Source organism: Ranitomeya imitator, chromosome 2, assembly GCF_032444005.1.
Source record: "Ranitomeya imitator isolate aRanImi1 chromosome 2, aRanImi1.pri, whole genome shotgun sequence".
NCBI classification, from domain to species: Eukaryota; Metazoa; Chordata; class Amphibia; order Anura; family Dendrobatidae; genus Ranitomeya; species Ranitomeya imitator.
Window position 1 is genome coordinate 117,944,974 of NC_091283.1, and position 22,220 is coordinate 117,967,193.

A 22,220-nucleotide genomic window follows, 5' to 3' on the forward strand; every position below is an offset into this window, starting at 1 on the left:
ATTTTGTTTGAGTGCCCGCGACTGCATGATTTGCGGCTGACATACAGTCGCAACACGTGCGAGGATTGCCTAACAAACAGGCAATACCAGATGTGTTGCTGCTGCCTAATATCTGCAAATCATGCAGCTACCGGGACTCAAACACATTACTCGAACACCCACAATACTCAGATAACACTCAGGCATGCTCGGACAATACCTTATCTGAGCATGCTCGCTCAACACCTTATCTGAGCATGCTCACTCAACAACTTATCCTAGCATGCTCGCTCAACACCTTATCTGAGCATGCTCGCTCAACAACTTATCCTAGCATGCTCGCTCAACACCTTATCTGAGCATGCTCGCTCATCACAAATAGACATCCATTCCATCTGGAGACTACGTGGGCAACACCAAGAAGAGGCTTTCATGTGGCAACATTATAACAACCCTACACCTGTGACTATGATGTGGGGTGGCCTAATTTACAGTAGCTGGACTTCTTTAGTCTTCTTTCCAGCTACAGTAACAGCTCAGTGTTATATTCTCCAAAGTGTCTCAAGAATCAATGTTAAACAAAAGAATGCCTGGCCACATGTTGCTCATGCTACTGTGAGCATCCTATATTATTTTTAATTGTTACCATGGCCTGAAGCACCTCAGGATTTGTTTCCCATTGAGCACATCTTGGATGTCATTAGTTGGCAACTGCAAAGGAAGTTGCTAGCAGCAAATCTTGAGGAATAATTATGCTCCCAAGTGCAGTCAGTGTGGCAAAACATTGCTTTGACAACAATGGAAAACATTATTGATTGGAGCCAAGGCATGTAAGCACGTGTATTTCTGCAAGTGGCACTCATACTCAATGCTGAGTAGATTAAGATGTTTAAAAAAAAGTTTCAATTTTTTTCATCTTCTGTATGCCTTTAATATAGCTATCAATATTGTGATTGTCATAATTCTATTTTTCCTTGTTGGTGTTGCAACTACAATGTTGAGTACTGTGAACAGATCTATATAAAATGCACATATACATACAACATATTTACACTTTTTTAAATCTTTTTATTTATTGTTTATATTTTGATTTTTGTTATTGCAGATACTGTTCTCCTGTATTATATTGCACACTGTGCTCCATGACTGTGAAATAATCATTTTAATGAAATATGGAGCAGATGGACAGCAAGCCTTACCAACCATTATCAAAAATTAAGCATGAAATGGATCTTGCTTACACCAGTTCTTCAGAAGAAAGTGAAGACGAGCGAAAACCTAGACAATCATACAACTCAAGAGAAACCCTTCAAGAATGCACACAGGAAATAAGATTAAACTACAACAGCCATAGCAGCAGGAAAAGGAAAGCAGTGGAGGATCCCAGCCAAGGTAGTACTATTTAAGATATACTGGTAATATTTCAATATACTGTGTATTATAAAATAAAATAAGCCAATTCTGTAGAAAAAGACATAAGTTGATCTAATTCTGCTAGGCCAAAATTTACACAGCTGAACATGAGGTTCTTAGTTTAAAAGGAATCTGTCACCTACTTTTTCATATATAAGCTTCGGCCACTGCCATCAGGGGCTTATCTACAGTATTCTGTGATGCTGTAGATAAGCTCCCGATGTAACCTGAAAGATAAGAAAAGCAAGATAGATTATACTCACCTGGGGTGGAGGTCTGGTGCAATCCGGTCCGATGGGTGTCGCAGTCCGGGTCCGGCACCTCCCATCTTCATGCAATGACATCCTCTTCCTTTCTTCTGTCGTGGCTCCTGCACAGGCATACTTTATCTTCCCTGTTCAGGGCAGAGCAAAGTACAGCAGGGGAAGATAAAGTATGCCTGCACAGGAGCCACAACAGTGGAAAGGAAGAGGACCTCATCGCATGAAGATGGGAGGCGCCAGACCCGGACCGCGATGCCCATCGGACCGGACCGCACCACACCGGACCACCCCCCAGGGGGTAAAATCTAACTTGTTTCTCTTATCTTTCAGGTTACATCATAGGCTTATCTACAGCAATACATAATGCTGCAGATAAGAACCTATTGGCAGTGGCCACAGCTTATATACAAAAAAGTATGTGACAGATTCCCTTTAACATTCTGATCAGACTTTGTGACGCCCACTACCACATCACCGTGAACATCTCAGTGGGTCCCTAATATTTTTAGCCATAAAGGTGCAAAGCGGTGCACCAACCACCCCCACGGCGACAATGCACTAGCAGGGTGAATGACCTAGTGCCTCACTGCAAACGTGCTGCAAGAATGAGTACCCATGACTCCAGGCCACACTGCCGCACAAGCACAAAACTACAGCAGCAACTGTGTTTGGTACACAGAGCAGTACCATTAAGGCTAAAAAAGTTAGGAACCCACTGAAAGGTTTGCCATGACATGGTAGTGGGCTTTTGATCAGAATGCAAAACTAAGAACTTTATGTTCAGTTTTGTAAAATTTTGCCTAGCGGCATTAGATCAACATAAGATTTTTGGATGTGCAGTCCATCTCTGTTTCTACAGCATTGGCATAAAATAGCCCAAAGGGGCACTCCATAAAGGGACAGTTCATGGCTCCTTAATTTGATGTTCTTTGAAACTCTCGATAATGTACTGCTTACTAAACATAACACAATGAATCAGTTTTGTGCAGAATGTTTCTTTAATATGTTCTAAAACTATTAAATTATCCCAAAAGGAAAATTACAATGTTGGTAGGCTATATTCTGTTTTTTTTTTCAAATTACTGTACTTGGAATATAGTCACAAATTTTCTCAATGGCTGTGAGTGGATGACAAGCACCTTCTATACATACTTTTAACGACAAAACATGTAAAGCGAAAAATGAATTAGCAATACATTTCCAGATTTTAACTTTCATATACACTTTGTGTGCTCTATAATTTTAATGCTTTAATTATAGTTTTAGAATTCAATTTTCTGCAGCATTGCCTTATAATTGACAGTTTCACAAATTTATATTAGAAAACCAGATCATCAAAGGTTTTACTGTTGCATTAGTATATTCGTACTCCATGACACAACATTCCTTTCTGCAGAAATGTAAGAATAGATGAATAAACTATTTAGTGTATTAGGTACATTCATAGACTGGCATATTTTTTTTTATATAAACTTTAATAAATTCTAACAAATTTTGATGATGTTTTCTGAAAGTATTGCAACAAGTTATAGTGTTCTGCTTGTCAGAATGAAATGGACCCTGCTGATAAGTGACCTAATGCCAGGTTAAACATAGCCTAAGAGCTTTTTTGTCTACAAAATGTACAAGTGAATAAGACTCTACCAGTGTAAATAAATAAGATTACATGCCTTAAACCAAACTTGATTCTTTGAAATCTATAATTATCAAATTCTTTAAGCTGAGCGGTGCTGTTTGTTGGAGTAGTAGCAACAGGTGCAGATTTGCTTGAGAGAAAGCAGATGTAGTTGTACGAATTGTTGGAGCTTGTTAATGTGAGCATTTTCTCCAGACTGCATTGTTTGACCCTCAGTTTTCTTTGTGCCACTTCTTCACTGTAAAGCTCCATGTTGTGTTGCAATGATGCAGAATTGTTGCTGTACGTTGCGGCACAATCTCCCCCGATGTTTGATTGCTGAATGACTCTGCTGAAAGTTTAAATCTGCAATACTGATGAACTCTTGCACAATAAGTATGTATGTTCAGGAATTATGCGCTGTTCCTAATTTCATAAAAGGAAATTTGGGATTCATGCACAATAATTACCAAACATTCATGATTCCTGGAAGACATCTATCTATCAGGCACCTTCAGAAGTAATCTGTGCTGGAGAACCTCTTTAAGTGAAACCTGGAAGTAAAGCTGAAACAAATAAATTTAATGGTTACTTTTTTCTAATCCATTTATCCCAGTAATATTTTACTGGTACTTAACCCCTTGGTGACCAGGCCACATTTTTTTAATCTGATCAACGTCACTTTATGTGGTAAAAACTCTGAGATGCTTTAATATATCTCAGTGACTTTCATGACGCATTGTACTTTATGACATTGGTAGATTTATGTCAATGCTTTCTGGGCTTATTTAGAAAAATATCAGAAATATGACAAAAAAATTCTAAAAATTAACAGTTTAAATAATTACCCCTTTAGCTTTCTGGGCTTATTTAGAAAAATATCAGAAATATGACAAAAAAATTCTAAAAATTAACAATTTGAATAATTACCCCTTTAATTCAGATAGTCATACCACATAAAATAGTCATTAAATAACATTTCCCTGAAGTCTGCTTTACATCAACACCATTTGTAAAATATCCCCTTTATTTTGTTAGGATGTTAAAAGTTTAAAATGTATTAGTAGTTTTTTATTTTTTCAAGGAAAGTTTAAAAAATGTTTTAGGGACCTATTTAGTTTTGAAGTGACTTTGGCAGACCTATATGTCGTAAAAGCCCAAAAAGTGAGACCAATGTACACACAGCACCTCTCAATGTATTCAAAACTGCTGTCAGGTAGTTTATTAAACCTTTGGGTGCTTTTCAGGAGTTAGTACAAACTGGCAAGACAGATAGGAAAGACATTATTTTTACCATCTATGTTGCCAACTTCTGAGTAGGCCACTATAGCCAGCAGACTCTAAGGCCATTTTTTTGTCCATGAAATGCCATGACAAATATCAGGACCATACAATCATGATCTCATGGTGTCGATAGGGTTGAAGAGGAGGCCCCCACACTCTGTTACCATCTAGATGCTGTAGTCACTATTGACAGCAGCATCTAAGGGATTAAAAAGCCACGGTTGGTGGCAACACCAATCAAGACTGATGCAGAAAGGTGTCAGCTATAGTGCATCGGTTGAGGGATGCTAATGTCTAATATTTTAGGTCAGTAAAAAGACGTATTGGTGGTCACTAAGGGGTTAAAATAAGAAGATTTTAAAGGTAAGCCATCATTAGATTCATGCTGCTAGAACTACAGTAAGCAAGTACAAGAGCCTCGCTGCGTGATTGCAGCCAGATATGTTTTACTTTGAAATGCTGTGGCATTCCAGGGAAAACCTTATTTGACAAGCCATCAAGGGACATTGTGTCTGGGATGAGTAGCCTGAGCAATTTTGCCACTGACTTCTCCCTCCCCTCTCCATTTGATTGACAGGTCTCCCCCTATGTATGCACATGGGAGAAACTTGTCACTCAACTAGAGCGCGGCAGGGAAAAGTTAACCAGGGAATATATTGGGCTAGTCCTGTATCGCCCTTTATTCTCCACCCATCTTTTCCAACAATATTTTCTCTGAAACATCAAGGCATGTTAACATAAAATATACCTGCCTGCAATTCCAGTCAGGCTTTCATGCATGCTGCATGTGGTTCAGACAGCATGAATCTAATAATAGGTTTCCAATATGGAATATTCCAAACAAATGCATCTAAGTTATAAATTTCATGATATATCATAAAATCTGATAAGTTGGCATCTCTCTGACTATTCTCAATGTCAAAAATAGGAGATATACTTAGCTATCCTTCCTAGACATCCTCTAGCTTGGACTGCAGAACATGGTTCTAGAAGTGGAAGCTCAGCCTATCAGACATGCCCAGCATGTCCTATGGATAAACTACTAATGAAAAATGGCTCTGACTAGAGGGGGTTAATTTAGATTTGAAAAAAAAAAAAACAATCTCCAGAACCTGAACAAATATTTTCATTTTTTGCACGTTACCTTTACCTTTTTTTTCTTCCAACAGCGAAACTTTTTATTTTATTTTTGGATTAACATCACTGTACGAGGATTTGTTTTTTTACAGGACGAGTTGTAGTTTTGATTTACACAATTCATTTTGCTACTGTATATGATGTACTAAAAATTGATTAAAAAAATTCTAAATGTGGGTAAAATGGTAAAAAAAAAACCCTCTTCCATCTTTGTTTTCTGGATTTTCAGTTCTATAGCGTTTAATGTGTGGCATCGTCGGATATGTACATTGAGGAGTGTACAATGTGTACCGGATGGGTTACAGTGAGGATTAGAGATGATTTTTATTTTTTAACATTTTGATTGCCCTTTACGGTTCAACAGGTACAGTTTTGCTGAATCTGCGTGGACGTGTATTACAAAATAATCTGCATTGTTGTGGATGCGGATTTTTGTAACATTCTAGGAAAATTCAATTCTACTACAATATGTAACACTGCCAGATAAAAATGATTTTACTAAAAAATTTGCCACTGCTAGACAAAAATTAGACTGGTTTATTTTTTGATTGCTTATGATAAATCTTAGAAGTACATTGTTCTGTCTGTTACTTTGTATGTAAGCTCAATACATTTTATAACTTTTGCATAAAGCTGTATTGAAAATTCTTATCCACACATAAGCTTTGCATATTGGATTAAGGTCACATTATGAAAGGGGTTTTACCACGATTAAAAAAATGCATCCTGTTTAAAGGATCTTGGAAAAACAATACAATTTTCATATAGAATTCAATTTCAGAAATCAATTCTTACCTGTGTTGCTTGATCACTGCTCAAGTAATTTGCATAGCCTGTCTGCGAGTAGGCTTCTCTTGTGGCTGAGAATGCATTGGTGATATCTGTAGTTGAGTGCAGACAATGAGTGCACACATCATTCACAAGGACCCATGCAGACAGCGGAGTTCTCATAGCAGGCAGTCAAATCCCAAGGCCAAGCAGGCAAGTCACTATTGTAAGTGGCACGCATAACTATGTACAATTTGGACCATTGATATGATACAGAAACACAGCATAATTCTATGCAGCTGTCGACACCATTGGCGGATGCAGAAGCTGTCGATATCATTGGCGGATGCAGACAGGAGAAGGCCCCTGAACAATAACAATATATGGGTCTTTTGCAGTGCAATAGCTTATCATAATACACAATTCTACCTGATTTTGGAGATACGAATGGGGCCCCTTACCTCTTGGGCCTCAGGTTGCAACAGTGATATGCCCACTCATGGCCTACATTTTGGCCAAGCGTGCGCAGTGCTCTGCGACTCACGACACTAACTAAGGAAGTAATCTCTTCGCACTCGGCCATAATACAGACAGCTGCATAGAGCTTAGCTGTGTGACTGCATCATATCAATACTCTGACTGGCACATAGCCGTATGCGCTGCTTACAATGGTGACTAGGCTGCTCGGCACTGACTTTGACAGCCTAATATGAGATTTTGGTTGTCGGCCTGGGCCCAGGTGAAGGATGTGGTCGCCCTCTGATACTACAGATACCATCTGCAGGTGTTCGGCCACAGCAGGAGAAACCTGTTTGTGGATGAAGTATGCAATTAGAAGCAAATAAGAAGACCAGTGATCGGACAAGATAGCTATACCCGATATAGAAAAAGGATACATTTCTGTAATTGAATTATTTTTGAAAAGTTTATTATTTTTCCATGCTTTTTTATATAGGATTGATAGGATGCATTATTTAATCTTGCTAACACTCCTTTAGTGACAGGTGATTGATGGTTTGCATATTTCAACCCACTATGTATTCCCATATAGTATTTTAATATGCAAATACTGTAGATATCACCTGAATATATATGCATATGTTCACATTTTTCCAGGCCTGCATAATAGTATCATAAAATATAATGGGATGACACATTACATCCAGAATAGAACATAATGTGTCAGGTTTTGAATTTTGCATATGGTCAATGCAAATGCACATCTCAGAAATCAGGCAGCAGACTACAATAACAATTTAATAGAAAAATTGGAATTCAGAGTTAGAACGACCAGTATGAATCAGAATAAGCCAATTTTCAAACGTCTTTCAAGCCTTTGTGATTTAGCTTAAGTGGCTCTGGATATGATTTATTTCAGGGTTTGTCACTTTGAAGAAATACTTTAAAGAGAAATAAAATAGCTGGAGGTTTTATTCAAAGGAAATTCAATGGCCTTTACTTATTTGCCATTTTTTAAGGGAAGGTTTCCTACTACCGCTATACATTATTTTTTCATTGCATTCTATAGACATTTGTACTTCATTGCCACAAATCTATAGCATAGCAAAAAGCCTGAAAATGAGAGCCATTTCATAGCTGTTTTCAAATTTATGAAGTCTCATTAAACATCACTTAGGAAAGAAAAAAATCTCCTAGACGATCATTGTTCTCTAAACTCATAGAGAAAGTGGAGCTAATTTTAGTGACAAGTGATAGGTTTATTTTAAGCTATTTTATGTTCTTTTCTAGAACGAAAGAAAGATGATGCACAGGGTATCATAACATGACACAATTCAATCATTCTTTTTAACTATCAATAATAGCTACAGTAGGCATCCTAAGAAGGCTTGGGAATACTATTTAAAGATATTAAGTAAGTCTTGAGAGTGGTCTACGGCCTCCATTCTATAGGAGGGCTAAATCATATATTTTATCTCTCAATGTGCTAGTACAGTGTATAATTCAAACATAAGAAATGTACTAGGCAACTCCTAAAATAAATTGTTTATCACAAGTAACAAACTGGGATGATTGAGAAATAACAATCTGATGTTGATTGATGATCAATAGAGTAATAATTTCCATTTATTAGACTAAAGATGACATTTTCATGTACAGTATATACAGCATTTCATTCACTTGGCTTGAATCTGATAATAAAGATAGCTTCTAAATTGCCCCTGATCACCTCTCCATCAATTGCTTAAAGCAGTTACCCCACAAACAAAATACATTTTAATTAATAAAGCCCATGCTGTTATGTCTGCACACTCTCTTTTGTGTCAATCCGGCGCAGGAGATGTAATATATGCAGACATATGGTGAGACACAGTCATTACACAGTACACAGCAGGGGCACATTTATAAGATTATCTCAGCACAGGAATATTATTTTTTCAATATATGCAGTTGTGGAAGTTATCATTATTACAAGATCTATGAACTAACATTTACTTTGTTTATGGGAAAACCCCTTTAAAAGAGACTTGGATAAGGGAGACCCTGCTCTGTGTCTGATGTACAGACTTCTATTGCACAAGCTACTGAACTGTGAGAAGAAAAGGGCAGAATCATTAGAGAAGATATAAAGAATGGCATGCTAAGTCCACATTTCCTGACAGATGTGAAGGACAGTCTAGTAGGACTAAGGGTACCGTCACACAGTGGCACTTTGATCGCTAGGACGGCACGATCCGTGACGTTCCAGCGATATCGTTACGATCTCGCTGTGTCTGACACGCTACTGCGATCAGGGACCCCGCTGAGAATCGTACGTCGTAGCAGATCGTCTGAAACTTTATTTCGTTGCTGGATCTCCCGCTGACATCTCTGAATCGGCGTGTGTGACGCCGATTCAGCGATGTCTTCACTGGTAACCAGGGTAAACATCGGGTTACTAAGACACCTTCAGCTGTCTGTCCCCGGCGCTCTGCTTCTCTGCACTCCTCCTGCATCCTGTGTCAGCGCCGGCAAGCCAGAAAGCACAGCGGTGACGTCACCGCTCTGCTTTACGGCTGACCGGCGCTGACAGTGCAGAGGAAAGCACAGCGCCGGAGGACAGACACGGAATGTAAGTATGTAATGTTTGTTTTTTTACATTTACGCTGGTAACCAGAGTAAACATCGGGTTACTAAGTGCGGCCCTGTGCTTAGTAACCCGATGTTTACCCTGGTTACCAGGGGACTTCGGGATCGTTGGTCGCTGGAGAGCTGTCTGTGTGACAGCTCTCCAGCGACCAAACAGCGACGCTGCAGCGATCGACATCGTTGTCGTATCGCTGCAGCGTCGTTTCAGTGTGACGGTACCCTAACTGTAGGTAAGCATTTTGTGGAGGTCATTCTTACTGCCCTCTTTTATTGCCCCACTCCATTTGTTGAGGTAGATATAGGAATACGACTATTGAGTCCTCATTTTCTTGCTGACTGATAACATAGTAGATGAATAAAGCTCTTAGTTATCTTTGGTTTTATTGTTTCTTTTTGGATACATTATTTGTCTAACCTGCTGCTGACTCCTGTCCATTTTTCTCGCTTATCCATACTCTATGAGACAATTGAATATTTAATTCATTGTCTATTTTTGATACTAGGGCAGCACGGTGGCGCAGTGGATAGCACAGCAGCCTGGCAGCGCTGGCGTCCTGGGTTCAAACCCCACCAAGGACAACATCTGCAAAGAGTTTGTATGTTTTCTCCGTGTTTGCGTTGGTTTCCTCCGGGTACTCCGGTTTCCTCCCACATTCCAAAGACATACTGATAGGGAATTTAGATTGTGAGCCCCAACGGGGACAGTGATGATAATGTGTGCAGACTGTAAAGCGCTGCGGAATATGTTAGCGCTATATAAAAATGAAGATTATTAAAAATAAAGATTATTATTATACAGATATGCCACTGAGTGTGTTTTATCTTTTTGATATTTACTTGTTTTATGATATTTTTTGTTCTTCTTTTGGTATTTAGTGTTTTTTTTGGACCCAGAATTCTATTACATTTGATTCTACTTTTATGATTTATGTTATGGGGCTATGTAGAATTTAAGCAAAATGGAATTTCTTAGCCCATAAACATCTACATTCTAATCACAAGTGTAACCCATAGTTGTGATCATGGTATATCTCTGGACATTTTCTACCAATTGGCGTGGCCACTGTTTATCCTTCAGAAGAATGGAAGGTCATATTGTGGGTATGACACCAGCGTTATATCGCACCCTTATTCTTTCTGCATACTGTATCTGAATCTAATCTACTTATTCAAAGGGCCATTATTTTCAAGAAGACTCCCACACAGAAGAGTTGATGACTTTGGCCCATTGGCTAACAAGACTTTATTTAAAAACGGGTTGCAAAAATTGAAGAGTTAGCTATATGCTAGGAATAGATAGACCAGGAACCCACAATAATATAAAACAATATACATATTTATGGCAAGTGTCAGATCCTCTTTAAATTCTGTCAATCCAAAAATGTTAAAACCATTCTACACAACTTTGGGATGTCTGAAATTACAATGTATACTGTATTTTATAATAATAAGCTTATGTAACAGTTAATGATAAATCTTGTGATAATATATTAGAAAATGTCCTTACAGAATACTGATGATTTAAACTGTCTGTAATTTACAAAATAAAGGGTAAAATATACTGTTAGGACTGGCGGAACGCACCAAGACAGATGGTATAGATGCGTTCGCAGTCCGGGGTCCACCGTGCAGGTGAAAACCTGCTGCTAGCAATTAGCAGACTATATGGCGGTACACTAGAGTATACACGCGTGGGTTAACCTCACCCAGCGTGAAAGAAGCAATCCTGTTAAGGCACAGGACCGCGGTACCGCACCTAAAGCGCAAGCAAGTAGTCAGCGAACTCAACCCCAACTGGGATTTAAGTCCGATTAGACCCTTGCTGGCGCAACACCGCAACTGGGTGTGAAATGAAACAGAAGAGCATGCAGTGCCGCACTGACGAACGCCACTAACCACCCGGGCTTGGGTAAGGAAAGCACAGAGGAAGTGCACGGCGCCGTACTGGCGGTCACAGCAACTGGACGCTATAATGTGTGACTAGTGCTGTAGGATAAGTCGGGCGCTAGGTAGCAGCCATACACCTTCTGCGAACAGTCATACTATAGGGTAGGGGTATCCAAGGACGACTTGCACTCACAACATACACACATTAGCAATTGTTTGACAATACTAGCGCATGGCCGTGCGGTCATGCGCAGTTTATATAGCAGCAGCACAGGAAGTGGCCACAGCACTTTTGCCCTTCTAGGACCTGCCAAGAGGACCAATGGAATGTGCTGCAGAGCCTGAGCACATGACCCTCGATCTCCAACGGGAGACCTTACGCTGGGCATGCTCAGTACGTGCAGACAAGGACTTAGTCCCAGAGAAGTCCACTCGCTGCTGACCAGCACAGACTTTAATAGCAGAGACTGGAGAAGCAGCAGTAACTCTCAGAACAGAGTGAGAATGAGCAAGACGCTGGGACCGACGTCCTTGCTGAGCAGACTCCACTGCGGCTGGACAAGAATGGGAGACCGCAGCGGAGGTGGCCCGAGATTCCCCCTGTGCAGAAGCGGGAACTCGACCCCTAACATTGCCCCCCCCTCCTTGGGCCTCGCTACGTTCGAAGGCAGCAATGAGCTGCGGAGCCCGAATGTGCTCAGCAGGCTCCCAGGACCTATCCTCAGGACCGTAACCCTTCCAGTCCACCCAAAAAAATGTTTTGCCACGTACCACCTTGCACCCCAAGATAGCGTTCACCTCGAAATCGTCCGTAGACGAACCCGATGTCCCGGCAGATGACTCAGAAAACCGAGACATGTATACGGGCTTAAGGAGGGACACATGAAAGGTGTCGGTGATACCAAGGCGTGGAGGAAGGGCCAGACGGTAGACCACAGGATTAACCTGTTCGAGGACCTTGAAGGGACCCAAGTAGCGAGGAGCAAATTTAGTGGAGTCAACTCGCAGCCTGATGTTACGGGGGGAGAGCCACACCAAGTCGCCAGGAGCAAAGGACGGGGCGTGGCACCGATGAGCATCGGCGGAGGACCTCATTCTCTCCTTAGAGGCCCGAATGGCATCCTGAGTGCGGTCCCAAATATCCCGTGCCTCCACAGCCCAGTCTGCCACCCTGGAGTCTGCGGAAGACACGGGCATAGGCACAGGTACCCGTGGATGCTGACCATAGTTGAGGAGGAATGGGGTTTGTCCAGTGGAGTCGGCTACGGCGTTGTTCAGCGCAAACTCTGCCCATGATAGCAAGGATGCCCAGTCATCCTGCCTGGCTGAAACAAAATGTCGCAGGTATGTGACCAAGGTCTGGTTGGCCCTCTCTACCAACCCATTCGTCTCGGGATGATAAGCGGAAGAGAGATTCAACTCAATACTGAGAAGACGACACAGCTCTCTCCAGAACCGAGACGCAAACTGGGGACCCCGGTCACTGACAATTTTGTCAGGCATACCATGTAGGCGGAAGATGTGCTTAATGAACAACGCAGCCAAGGCCCGTGCAGAAGGTAACCGTGATAGCGGCACCAAATGCACCATTTTCGAGAAATGATCGGTGATGACCCAAATGATGGCACAGCCGCGAGACTTTGGCAAAGCCATGACAAAGTCCATCCCGACCATCTCCCAGGGCCTATCTGCCACCGGCAAGGGATAGAGCAACCCAGCTGGCCTTTGACGCGGAGATTTATTTTTGGCGCAGGAGACACACGCCAGAATATAATCCCTGACATCCCGGACCATATGCGGCCACCAGTACGTCCTCGCCAGTAGCTCAGATGTCCTCTTTGTCCCAAAGTGTCCACCCACTCTGGACGAATGAGCCCAAGAGAGAACCTCCGGTCGCAAATTAATGGGCACAAAAGTCTTGCCCGGAGGCACAGACTCAAGCGAAACCGGTGCTACGGTTCTCAGGCTCTCAGAGGGAACAATAAACCGAGGCTCCTCTTCCTCCTCTTCAGTTGACATAAGGGAGCGAGAGAGAGCATCAGCACGAATATTCTTCTCCCCGGCGAGAAAATGAAGAGAAAAGTGGAACTGGGAAAAGAACAAGGACCATCTGGCTTGGCGAGAATTTAGCCGCTTGGCTGTCTGTAAGTAGACCAAATTTTTGTGGTCAGTGTAAACCTGGAAGGGAAACTGCGCACCTTCCAGAAGATGTCTCCACTCTGAAAAGGCCAACTTCATTGCTAGCAGCTCCCTATCCCCGATGGAGTAGTTTCTCTCCGCTGGCGAGAAAGTCTTAGAGAAGAAGAAGCATGGATGCTTCCGACCTTGAGCATCCTTCTGGTAGAGGACTGCTCCAGCACCAACGGACGAGGCATCCACCTCCATTAGGAATGGCTTATCCACATTGGGACGATGTAAGATGGGAGTGCTAGCAAAGTGGGACTTAATAGAAGTGAAGGCCTTGGAGACCTCTTCCGACCACAATTTAGGATTCGCTCCCTTCTTGGTGAGGGCTACCAAGGGAGCTACCAGAGTTGAGAAGTGGGGAATGAACTGGCGGTAATAGTTAATGAACCCCATAAAGCGCTGCACCGCTTTAAGAGAATGGGGCTCTTGCCAGTCCATCACAGCCTGTAGTTTGGCAGGATCCATAGCCAATCCCTGGGCGGAGATGATATAGCCCAGGAACGGCAAAGACTCCTGCTCAAACATACACTTCTCCAAATTAGCGTAAAGAGAGTTTGCCCGTAGGAGGTCGAAGACTCTGCCAACATCTCTCCGGTGGGAGTCAATATCTGGAGAAAAGATGAGAATATTATCCAGATAGACTACAACTGAGGTGGAAAGCATATCCCGGAAGATGTCGTTGACAAAGTCTTGAAAAACGGCTGGGGCATTACAGAGCCCGAAGGGCATCACCAGATACTCATAGTGCCCATCTCTGGTGTTAAACGCCGTTTTCCATTCGTCCCCCTCACAGATGCGAATCAGGTTGTAAGCACCCCGCAGATCTAATTTAGTAAATACCCTTGCTCCCCGAAGCCTATCGAAGAGCTCAGATATCAAGGGCAAAGGATACTTGTTCTTAACGGTGATAGCGTTAAGACCCCTGTAGTCTGTGCATGGACGTAGCTCCCCATTCTTCTTCTGCACGAAGAAGAACCCTGCCCCAGCAGGTGACACTGACTTCCTGATAAACCCTCTTGCCAGATTCTCTTGAATGTACTGAGACATGGCCTCCGTCTCCGGGGGAGATAATGGATAAACTCGACCCCGGGGAGGCTCCGCACCAGGCAAGAGATCGATAGGACAGTCATAGGGGCGATGGGGCGGAAGGGTCTCCGCCGCCTTCTTGGAGAACACATCTGCGTAAGACCAATATTGCTTGGGGAGAGAGGATAGATCTGCGGGTACCTCAGTAGTAGCAACCTGAACGCACTCTCGGTGACACTTACCCCCACATGATTCACCCCATCCCAGAATTCTGCCTGAGGACCACTCAATGTGAGGAGAGTGGTACCGTAGCCAAGGTATCCCCAACAGGACCTCATCAATACCCTCAGGAATAACGAGCAGAGAAATAATCTCCTGATGGGATGGCGACAGGGACAGAGTAACAGGGATGGTCTGATGTGTTATCTGTGCGGGGAGTGTCGACCCATTCACCACTCGTACCGTTACTGGTTGAGATAGCATAACCAGGGGTATTGCGTGACGTTGGGCAAAGGCAGAAGACATAAAATTGCCCTCCGCCCCAGAATCCACGCAGAGGTCTACCGAGTGGGAGGATGAGCCAAAGGTAATTGTCCCCTTAAAGGACAATTTGGAGGCAAACGTCGCAGTGTCTAGTGCACCTCCACCTACTACCACTAGACGCTGACGTTTCCTCGACCGCTGATGACATCTGGTGGCAAGATGTCCTGACTGTTGGCAAACATGGCAACCCTGGAGTGCACGAGTGGTCTGGGACTTAGATCCCGCTCGTGACACCACCTTAGGTTCCAGGAACTCAGGAGCCTGGACTGGAGATTCCAAATTGGTGCAGAATCCAACCAGAGGAGCAGCACTTTTAGACCTAATACTATCTAATAGACCTGACAGAATAACAAATCTGCAGGTGGTCGGGCATCTAGGAAATAGCGACCACAATATTGTACAGTTTCACCTGACTTTCACTAGGGAGACTTGTCAGGGAGTCACAAAAACACTGAACTTTAGGAAGGCAAAGTTTGACCAGCTTAGAGATGCCCTTAATCTGGTAGACTGGGACAATATCCTCAGAAATAAGAATACAGATAATAAATGGGAAATGTTTAAGAACACCCTAAATAGGCACTGTAAGCGGTTTATACCTTGTGGGAATAAAAGGACTAGAAATAGGAAAAACCCAATGTGGCTAAAGAAAGAAGTAAGACAGGCAATTAACAGTAAAAAGAAAGCATTTGCACTACTAAAGCAGGATGGCACCATTGAAGCTCTAAAAAACTATAGGGAGAAAAATACTTTACCTAAAAAACTAATTAAAGCTGCCAAAAAGGAAACAGAGAAGCACATTGCTAAGGAGAGTAAAACTAATCCCAAACTGTTCTTCAACTATATCAATACTAGTAAAAGAATAAAAACTGAAAATGTAGGCCCCTTAAAAAATAGTGAGGAAAGAATGGTTGTAGATGACGAGGAAAAAGCTAACATATTAAACACCTTTTTCTCCACGGTATTCACGGTGGAAAATGAAATGCTAGGTGAAATCCCAAGAAACAATGAAAACCCTTTATTAAGGGTCACCAATCTAACCCAAGAAGAGGTGCGAAACCGGCTAAATAAGATTAAAATAGATAAATCTCCGGGTCCGGATGGCATACACCCACGAGTACTAAGAGAACTAAGTAATGTAATAGATAAACCATTATTTCTTATTTTTAGGGACTCTATAGCGACAGGGTCTGTTCCGCAGGATTGGCGCATAGCAAATGTGGTGCCAATATTCAAAAAGGGCTCTAAAAGTGAACCTGGAAATTATAGGCCAGTAAGTCTAACCTCTATTGTTGGTAAAATATTTGAAGGGTTTCTGAGGGATGTTATTCTGGATTATCTCAATGAGAATAACTGTTTAACTCCATATCAGCATGGGTTTATGAGAAATCGCTCCTGTCAAACCAATCTAATCAGTTTTTATGAAGAGGTAAGCTATAGGCTGGACCACGGTGAGTCATTGGACGTGGTATATCTCGATTTTTCCAAAGCGTTTGATACCGTGCCGCACAAGAGGTTGGTACACAAAATGAGAATGCTTGGTCTGGGGGAAAAAGTGTGTAAATGGGTTAGTAACTGGCTTAGTGATAGAAAGCAGAGGGTGGTTATAAATGGTATAGTCTCTAACTGGGTCGCTGTGACCAGTGGGGTACCGCAGGGGTCAGTATTGGGACCTGTTCTCTTCAACATATTCATTAATGATCTGGTAGAAGGTTTACACAGTAAAATATCGATATTTGCAGATGATACAAAACTATGTAAAGCAGTTAATACAAGAGAAGATAGTATTCTGCTACAGATGGATCTGGATAAGTTGGAAACTTGGGCTGAAAGGTGGCAGATGAGGTTTAACAATGATAAATGTAAGGTTATACACATGGGAAGAAGGAATCAATGTCACCATTACACACTGAATGGGAAACCACTGGGTAAATCTGACAGGGAGAAGGACTTGGGGATCCTAGTTAATGATAAACTTACCTGGAGCAGCCAGTGCCAGGCAGCAGCTGCCAAGGCAAACAGGATCATGGGGTGCATTAAAAGAGGTCTGGATACACATGATGAGAGCATTATACTGCCTCTGTACAAATCCCTAGTTAGACCGCACATGGAGTACTGTGTCCAGTTTTGGGCACCGGTGCTCAGGAAGGATATAATGGAACTAGAGAGAGTACAAAGGAGGGCAACAAAATTAATAAAGGGGATGGGAGAACTACAATACCCAGATAGATTAGCGAAATTAGGATTATTTAGTCTAGAAAAAAGACGACTGAGGGGCGATCTAATAACCATGTATAAGTATGTAAGGGGACAATACAAATATCTCGCTGAGGATCTGTTTATACCAAGGAAGGTGACGGGCACAAGGGGGCATTCTTTGCGTCTGGAGGAGAGAATGTTTTTCCACCAACATAGAAGAGGATTCTTTACTGTTAGGGCAGTGAGAATCTGGAATTGCTTGCCTGAGGAGGTGGTGATGGCGAACTCAGTCGAGGGGTTCAAGAGAGGCCTGGATGTCTTCCTGGAGCAGAACAATATTGTATCATACAATTAGGTTCTGTAGAAGGACGTAGATCTGGGGATTTATTATGATGGAATATAGGCTGAACTGGATGGACAAATGTCTTTTTTCGGCCTTACTAACTATGTTACTATGTTACTATGTTACTATGTTTGGCGAAGGTGGGAGCCAGCCGAAACCTCTGCCTACACTGGGCTCGCTCTAACCTCCGCTCGTGAAAACGGAGGTCAATGCGAGTAGATACTGCTATTAACTCCTCCAGTGTGGCGGGAATCTCCCTAGTGGCCAGAGCATCCTTAACGTGGTCAGCCAGCCCCCTCCAAAATATAGGGATAAGGGCTTTATCCGACCACTCCAGCTCAGATGCCAGAGTGCGGAAATGGACGGCAAAAAGGCTGACCAAGGACGAGCCCTGAGTCAGTGCCAACAGTTGGAGCGCCGTGCCATGGGTGACACGAGGTCCTAGAAAGACCTGTTTCAGAGTGCTCAGGAATAACGGAGCACTCTGCACCACATGATCGCCACGCTCCCACAGCGGCGTAGCCCACTGCAACGCCCTGTCCGACAATAAGGAAATTATAAAGCCCACCTTAGCCCGCTCTGTAGGGAAACGAGAGGTCAGAAGCTCGAGATGTATTGAGCACTGACTCACGAAACCCCTACAGGACTTACTGTCACCAGAAAATTTCTCTGATAGCGGGAGGCGAGATAGTGTCGGTACAGGAGCGGCAGTGGACAAGGTAGCTGCAGCCACACTTGCAGCCTGAACAGCGACAGCAGTAACATCCACAGCTGAGGTTGAACGCTCAAGAGCCGCCAACCTTCCCTCCAGCTGCTTGATGTACCGCTGTAAACGCTGGTCGTCCACCATTTACTAGCCAGACCCTGGCGCTAGTATTCTGTTAGGACTGGCGGAACGCACCAAGACAGATGGTATAGATGCGTTCGCAGTCCGGGGTCCACCGTGCAGGTGAAAACCTGCTGCTAGCAATTAGCAGACTATATGGCGGTACACTAGAGTATACACTCGTGGGTTAACCTCACCCAGCGTGAAAGAAGCAATCCTGTTAAGGCACAGGACCGCGGTACCGCACCTAAAGCGCAAGCAAGTAGTCAGCGAACTCAACCCCAACTGGGATTGAAGTCCGATTAGACCCTTGCTGGCGCAACACCGCAACTGGGTGTGAAATGAAACAGAAGAGCATGCAGTGCCGCACTGACGAACGCCACTAACCACCCAGGCTTGGGTAAGGAAAGCACAGAGGAAGTGCACGGCGCCGTACTGGCGGTCACAGCAACTGGACGCTATAATGTGTGACTAGTGCTGTAGGATAAGTAGGGCGCTAGGTAGCAGCCATACACCTTCCGCGAACAGTCATACTATAGGGTAGGGGTATCCAAGGACGACTTGCACTCACAACATACACACATTAGCAATTGTTTGACAATACTAGCGCATGGCCGTGCGGTCATGCGCAGTTTAAATAGCAGCAGCACAGGAAGTGGCCACAGCACTTTTGCCCTTCTAGGACCTGCCAAGAGGACCAATGGAATGTGCTGCAGAGCCTGAGCACATGACCCTCGATCTCCAATGGGAGACCTTACGCTGGGCATGCTCAGTACGTGCAGACAAGGACTTAGTCCCAGAGAAGTCCGCTCGCTGCTGACCAGCACAGACTTTAATAGCAGAGACTGGAGAAGCAGCAGTAACTCTCAGAACAGAGTGAGAATGAGCAAGACGCTGGGACCGACGTCCTTGCTGAGCAGACTCCACTGCGGCTGGACAAGAATGGGAGACTGCAGCGGAGGTGGCTCGAGATTCCCCCTGTGCAGAAGCGGGAACTCGACCCCTAACATATACTTCTATAATTAATTGTATGCTTAATAGCTATAAATACAGTATCAGTACACCGTTTTGTTTCAGCAACAAATAAAATCAATGTGAGTAAATTAAACCATCAAGATGACATTTGGAGGTAAAGTCCCTGATCCATCAAAGTACAATATTATTTTAATTTTGATAATGTGATAAATACAATTAAAATTTCACACTATGGATTCAGTTGGACCTTGATATCGTGAATCTGATCATGTTTCAGTAAACTCAATTGTGACATATTGCTTGTTATTAACATATTCAGATCAGTCAGACAAAATACAGTATTACATCATTAGGAAAAAATATTCAACAGGTTTAGCATTTAATCTCAGTACTGTAAACTTCCAATTGCTTGCTACTAGTCAAGATGGCTGTAAGAAACTACTAACATTACTTTCACTAATTTGATATTCTTACATTAGTTATAACAGTCTTGGTTTCATAAAAAGAGGTCTGACAATCATTTTTAGCCTAGTAAAACAATAGTAGAACCATTTGAGGCATTTGTAAGTAAATTAAACTTTAATCTTATATGCTAATGAAGTTGAAAGTGCCTAAAGGTGCTCTCTATGGTAAATTCTACCTTGTCCCAAACTCTTGGTCTTGATTAAATCCTCATTAATTTAGCACTCCCTTTGGCACTGAAATATTGCATTTTTGCTATGGAATTCTGGGACAGTAGATGCACAGTACTTCACCAAAATCAGGTAAAGTCTGCCCCCACAGATCTGATATTGAGCTTAAGAATACCTAGAAAACCACTTTAACAGACATTATATGGATTAAAGAAAGATGAAACACTTATGCTGATTCTATTGTTTTCTTGAATAAGCTTTATCTCATTAATTTTCTTTAATTTATTTACTGTTAAGCCCTCTAGAAGGAAAGAAGAATTGATACCCTAAGCATTTCTGATACCAAATTAATAGTGTGTCCTCGGGGGTAATAAAAAACCATGCAGTATGCTGGCATTTGTGTACCTCAAATGCACTGTATCGAACAAGGTCACATATATGAGTGGAGTGCAAGAATTCATGATGTATGACAACCATATGGCAAGTGTAAAATTTGTGCCTAAAATTTGATTTCAGTATATAGTGCTATATTTTTCAAATAAATACATTCATGAGGCTCTCCAAGAATGAAGCAATTAAAAGTTATCCAGCTTCACAAATGTAAAATCTTCATTTATTGGTAGGTACATAAAATCATGATAATATGCCTGTAAAACTTCTTATTAGAAACACTTGGTTGATTAAGTTGGATGAACATTTGCTTGCGTGAAGTTTTCCATGGATGTTCTCATGATATTATTTTAAAGACTTACTAATAGATGAAGATTTTACGTCTGGATAATCTTTCATTTCTCAATTGCTGTTGTACCTCAGCAGAGACAATTTACTTGCTCCCTACTGGATTGGGCTACATGTGGTGAACTGGATCTTTTTGTCTTATTATTTCCTCGCTACGAATGTAATAATGTGGCCCCCATCAGGTAATTGAAATAGCAACCCATTGTAGTCATGTGTCAAGACAAGCTGCAAATTGAAGAAACAATTTCTGATAGTTTTTGTGCTCCTTGGCTGACTGGACACAAAAGATTTGTTTCGTCAGCCTCAGTCCTTTATACTCAGTCAACCAAGGAGAGATTAATTTCTTCTCCTGTCACAGACCTTCTCCAGCAGTTCACGAGTCTGTACGCTTACGATGCTGCTCCTGTCAGTTGAGACACAGGTCTCAAGAGCTCTGTTTTTTCAGAATGCAGCCCGTCCTGACAAATGACTATGGAGGGCTACCATTTTAATTACCCAATGAAAGTAATTTTATTATATTCCTGAGAAGCTATTATTAATTACTATTTATGCCTATATTTAATGTCATAAGATTTTTGTTTTTATACACGTACCAAGGGAAACATTTTATTGTCAATCAATTCAGCTTCTAAATGTTCAGATTGAAGTGATTACAATGATCAATCACTTGGTAATGCAAAATGTAAATTTTTGATCTGAGGATATATCAGTAACAGATTTATGGTAATTTTGGAAAGTGCAGCTTAATTATCTCTATAATTAATAGCTAGAAATTAGACTTCTGACACAGAGCTAATATTCCTATCTAACTAACTGGCAACACTATTGTACTAACCTGGAAAAATATAAATAGGATGATGATAAAGTCTAACAGGAAAACTAAACTTAGAAAACTAATTTAATAAATTTGAATTAGTATTAACATATTGTTAGCAATGGCTATATATTTCTTTTATGGTTTGTTGTGAAAGAAATGGATTATTTCTGAAGTCATTTCTAAAATACACATCTTTTACGAAGAATCAACTACAAATCGCCTACTTGTTCAGCATATTGTTTATTATGTTCATTAATTTTACAGACACTAATATTGCAGATTTCCAAACTTTTTCACATATTTCCGAACATATTTATTTAATATAAACAAAGTATCAGTAAACCAAAATAATTTTGCTGGCGTCAATAGATGTGACCTGAAGGATAAACTAGAAGCTGTGTGCCCTCAGACACTGTGATAATGTCTCAATGTTCATCTTCATCTTTGCAACCATTTTTGCCATCATGGATGTGTATTGCAAGCTTTTTCCAGTCTTATATCAAT

General features: G+C 41.9%; 1 protein-coding gene across 6 annotated transcripts in view; it reads left to right on the forward strand.

Annotated features, from left to right (window-relative positions):
* Positions 1–22,220, forward strand: part of TENM1 (teneurin transmembrane protein 1) — a 1,319,573-nt gene that overhangs the window by 327,157 nt on the left and 970,196 nt on the right. For all 6 annotated transcript variants that reach the window (XM_069747173.1, XM_069747175.1, XM_069747177.1 and 3 more), the window contains one exon: positions 1,085–1,371. In XM_069747173.1, the coding sequence (XP_069603274.1) occupies positions 1,152–1,371 (220 nt within the window). In that variant the 5' untranslated portion in view covers positions 1,085–1,151. The remainder of the gene's footprint in view (positions 1–1,084; positions 1,372–22,220) is intronic.